Source organism: Tupaia chinensis, unplaced genomic scaffold, assembly GCF_000334495.1.
Source record: "Tupaia chinensis unplaced genomic scaffold, TupChi_1.0 Scaffold000270_2, whole genome shotgun sequence".
NCBI lineage: Eukaryota > Metazoa > Chordata > Mammalia > Scandentia > Tupaiidae > Tupaia > Tupaia belangeri.
Window position 1 is genome coordinate 4,092,283 of NW_006159751.1, and position 3,355 is coordinate 4,095,637.

At 53.8% G+C, this 3,355-nt stretch overlaps 1 protein-coding gene across 1 annotated transcript in view; it reads left to right on the forward strand.

The window, feature by feature from the left end:
* OLFML3 (olfactomedin like 3) overlaps positions 1 to 2,495 on the forward strand; it is a 3,533-nt gene extending 1,038 nt beyond the window's left edge. The window contains exons 2-3 of the mRNA XM_006149630.3: positions 639 to 924; positions 1,224 to 2,495. Coding sequence (XP_006149692.1) covers positions 639 to 924; positions 1,224 to 2,041 — 1,104 coding nt within the window. The 3' untranslated portion in view covers positions 2,042 to 2,495. The remainder of the gene's footprint in view (positions 1 to 638; positions 925 to 1,223) is intronic.
* Positions 2,496 to 3,355: the final 860 nt, after the last annotated feature.

Here is a 3,355-nt window from a genome sequence, read left to right on the forward strand (position 1 = left end):
TTTTTTGAGAGGTTTTTGCTATAGGGCGCGTGCGCTCACCAGACAGAGACAGAGAGACAGAAAGCGAGAAATCACCCCCCAGGGAGGATGGCCACGCCGCAATCCCTTCTCCTCCATTCTGCTCTTGGGATCTTGGGCATGCATGCACATGCGCCTGGCGTGAGTTTTAAGCCACCGGGTTTAAGACTCGAACTGCGGTTGACTACATGGGAGTCCAGTGACATAACCATTACGCTAACTGCTGCCCCCCCCATCCTGCTTTTTTGACAGTGAGGTCTATGGCATCTTAATTCCCAAGAGACTTGTATAATAGAGCAAAGACCCTCCCCCCACACACACCCCCGAGCTCCTTCCTGCACTTAGACCTCAGCAGAGGCTCAGATGACTAACTCAGTGGCACTGCTCATGGGAAACACAGCCTGAAGGACATGGAGTTGGGGTAGGCATCTAGGTGTTCGGAGCCCGGCCCTTTGCACATTTAGCACCTTGGGACATCTGGTTTCCTTTTCTGTGGGGAAGGAAGGAGATGTTAGAGTCTGGTTGAGATGACTTTCTCCCCACTCCTGATTCCCTGGTTGGGCCTCTTCCTGCTTGGAAGCTGTAACCATGTAGCCCTCCTCCAACCCCCACCCTTTTAGGAACGGCTGGCCCAGTGCCAGGACCAGAGCAGTCGGCATGCTGCTGAGCTGCGGGACTTCAAGAACAAGATGCTGCCGTTGCTGGAGGTGGCAGAGAAGGAGCGGGAGGCCCTCAGGACTGAGGCTGACACCATCTCAGGAAGAGTGGACCGTCTGGAGCGGGAGGTTGACTATTTAGAGACCCAAAACCCATCTCTACCCTGTGTCGAATTAGATGAGAAGGTAACCGGAGGCCCAGGGACCAAGGGCAAGGGCAGAAGAAATGAGAAATATGATATGGTATCGGGTAAGTGACCTGAAAACACCAGACACCCAGAACCTGTGCTCTTCCTTCCTTAGTCTCCACTCATTTATTTCCTTTTGTCCCGATACACCGAGGCTATGACGCGTGGGATCTATCTTAGGGAAATCTGTAATTCTAGGCCTGTTAAGGGGACTTTCTGGAGAACTACACTTCTGTGGTGCCCTTTCTTTCTTAATCCTTCCTAGAATGAGGTCCCACTAACCCCCTTGGGGACATCCTTGGTGTTGCCATCTAACTCTTGCCTCTATGTCCTCCTCTATGCCTTTCTCCTTCCCCACCAGACTGTGGATACACAATCTCTCAGGTGAGATCAATGAAGATCCTGAAGCGGTTCGGTGGCCCAGCTGGTCTATGGACCAAGGATCCCTTGGGGCCAACAGAGAAAATCTATGTGTTAGATGGAACACAGAATGACACGGTATTTGTCTTCCCAAGGCCACGTGACTTCACCCTTGCCATGGCTGCCCGGAAAGCTTCCCGAGTGCGGGTGCCCTTTCCCTGGGTAGGCACAGGGCAGCTTGTATATGGTGGCTTTCTGTATTATGCCCGGAGGCCTCCTGGAGGACCAGGAGGAGGTGGTGAGTTGAACACTTTGCAGCTCATCAAATTCCACCTGGTCAACCGAACAGTGGTGGACAGCTCAGTATTCCCAGCAGAGGGCTTGATCCCTCCCTACGGGCTGACAGCAGACACGTACATTGACCTGGCAGCTGATGAAGAGGGCCTTTGGGCTGTCTATGCCACCCGGGAGGATGACAGGCACTTGTGTCTGGCCAAGTTAGATCCACAGACACTGGACACAGAGCAGCAGTGGGACACGCCGTGTCCCAGAGAGAACGCCGAGGCTGCCTTCGTCATCTGTGGGACCCTGTACGTCGTCTATAACACCCGCCCTGCCAGTCGGGCCCGCATCCAGTGCTCCTTTGATGCCAGCGGCACCCTGACCCCCGAACGGGCAGCACTCCCTTATTTCCCCCGTCGATACGGTGCCCACGCCAGCCTGCGCTATAACCCCCGAGAGCGCCAGCTCTATGCCTGGGATGATGGCTACCAGATCGTCTATAAGCTGGAGATGAAGAAGAAAGAGGAGGAAGTTTGAGGACCTAGCCTTGGTTTTTGAATCTCCACCCTCATACACTTAAACCCCACTAAATTTCCTGCCCCTCATTCTGCAAATGTGGGCAAGTTGTGGTGCCCATCCCCTACTTTTTAGCCAGTGGCGACCAAATTCTCACATCCCCTTCGTCTCCAGATTTTGAGTAATGTTTTCAGAGCTGAAGAGTGAAAACACTAAACGTTCGCTCTTGCTCTCCTGCCCTGTGTCCACAAATTTCAGGCCAAGGTCGACCTTGCGAGTTCTGACTCTCACAAGGAGTCAACCCTAGGAGCAGGTGGCAGTATTTCCTGGCCTCAGTTTGACTTAACGGCAGAGAGGAATAGGAGAAGGAGACTTCAACCCTGCCCTCCCCTCCTGCCTTCAGTGTCCGGGAGAGTGGGCTTTTTTCCACATTATTTTGTATTATAACATTTCACATTAAAAGGAAAAGCCACTACTTTCCTGTGTGTGTTTGGGGTAGCCCTCAGAGCAGATTTCCCCCACGACCCTCCATTTTCTTCCTCCCACGGCCCTCCATGTTCTTCCTCCCACCCCATCCGCACTCCACAAACCACAGCAGGGACTTGATTGGGCTCCCTTTGCTCAGGGACAGAGGACTTCTCCAGTTACAGATTTTCCCAAGTGGTGCCTGGGGAAGTAGCAGAATCCCACCACTCTCAGAGGCTGGATGAAAGGCCTCCCTCCACACCCACAGGCATCTACAGAGCCATCCCAGAACCACTGGTGGCACTGTGCCTCTGGCCACAAGACACTGGCCCGGAGCACAGCTTCCAACTCCAATGGTCAGAGGAGATTTAAGCCTGAAAATGGATGAGAGTTGCATTGAAGTGTAGTATGGAAACCAGGACCCTGAATACATTTTCTGTGAGTGAGAACTTTACGGAAGTTTTCTCTGCCCCAACCCAGACCGACCTCCCACCTCCAGCATGGGGCCCTTCCCAGGGCCAGGTTGCACAATCGTTCTCGTCCTAGCTGCTCCGACTTTCCTGCTGCCACAGCGTCTGCGGTTTGGACAGGGAGGAGGGGCAGTGACCATGTCCCAGATGTTGGTCCTACCAGCTCCCCACCCATCCCTGCTTTCCTTTGCCCCACTCTCCTCATTTCCAGCCCCCTGCCACCCCATTCCTGGAACCTGGTTTCAGTCTGACCAGGAGTCCTGAAACTTTCTGGCCTAGTGCCCAGGCCTCTGGCAGATTGCAGAAGGCAATATGGAGAAAGGAGAGGAGGAGGGAAGCTCTAGGATCTGGACTCCTGTCTCTGGGAATCTGCTGGTCTCTGCGCCAGACTCCCTACTTC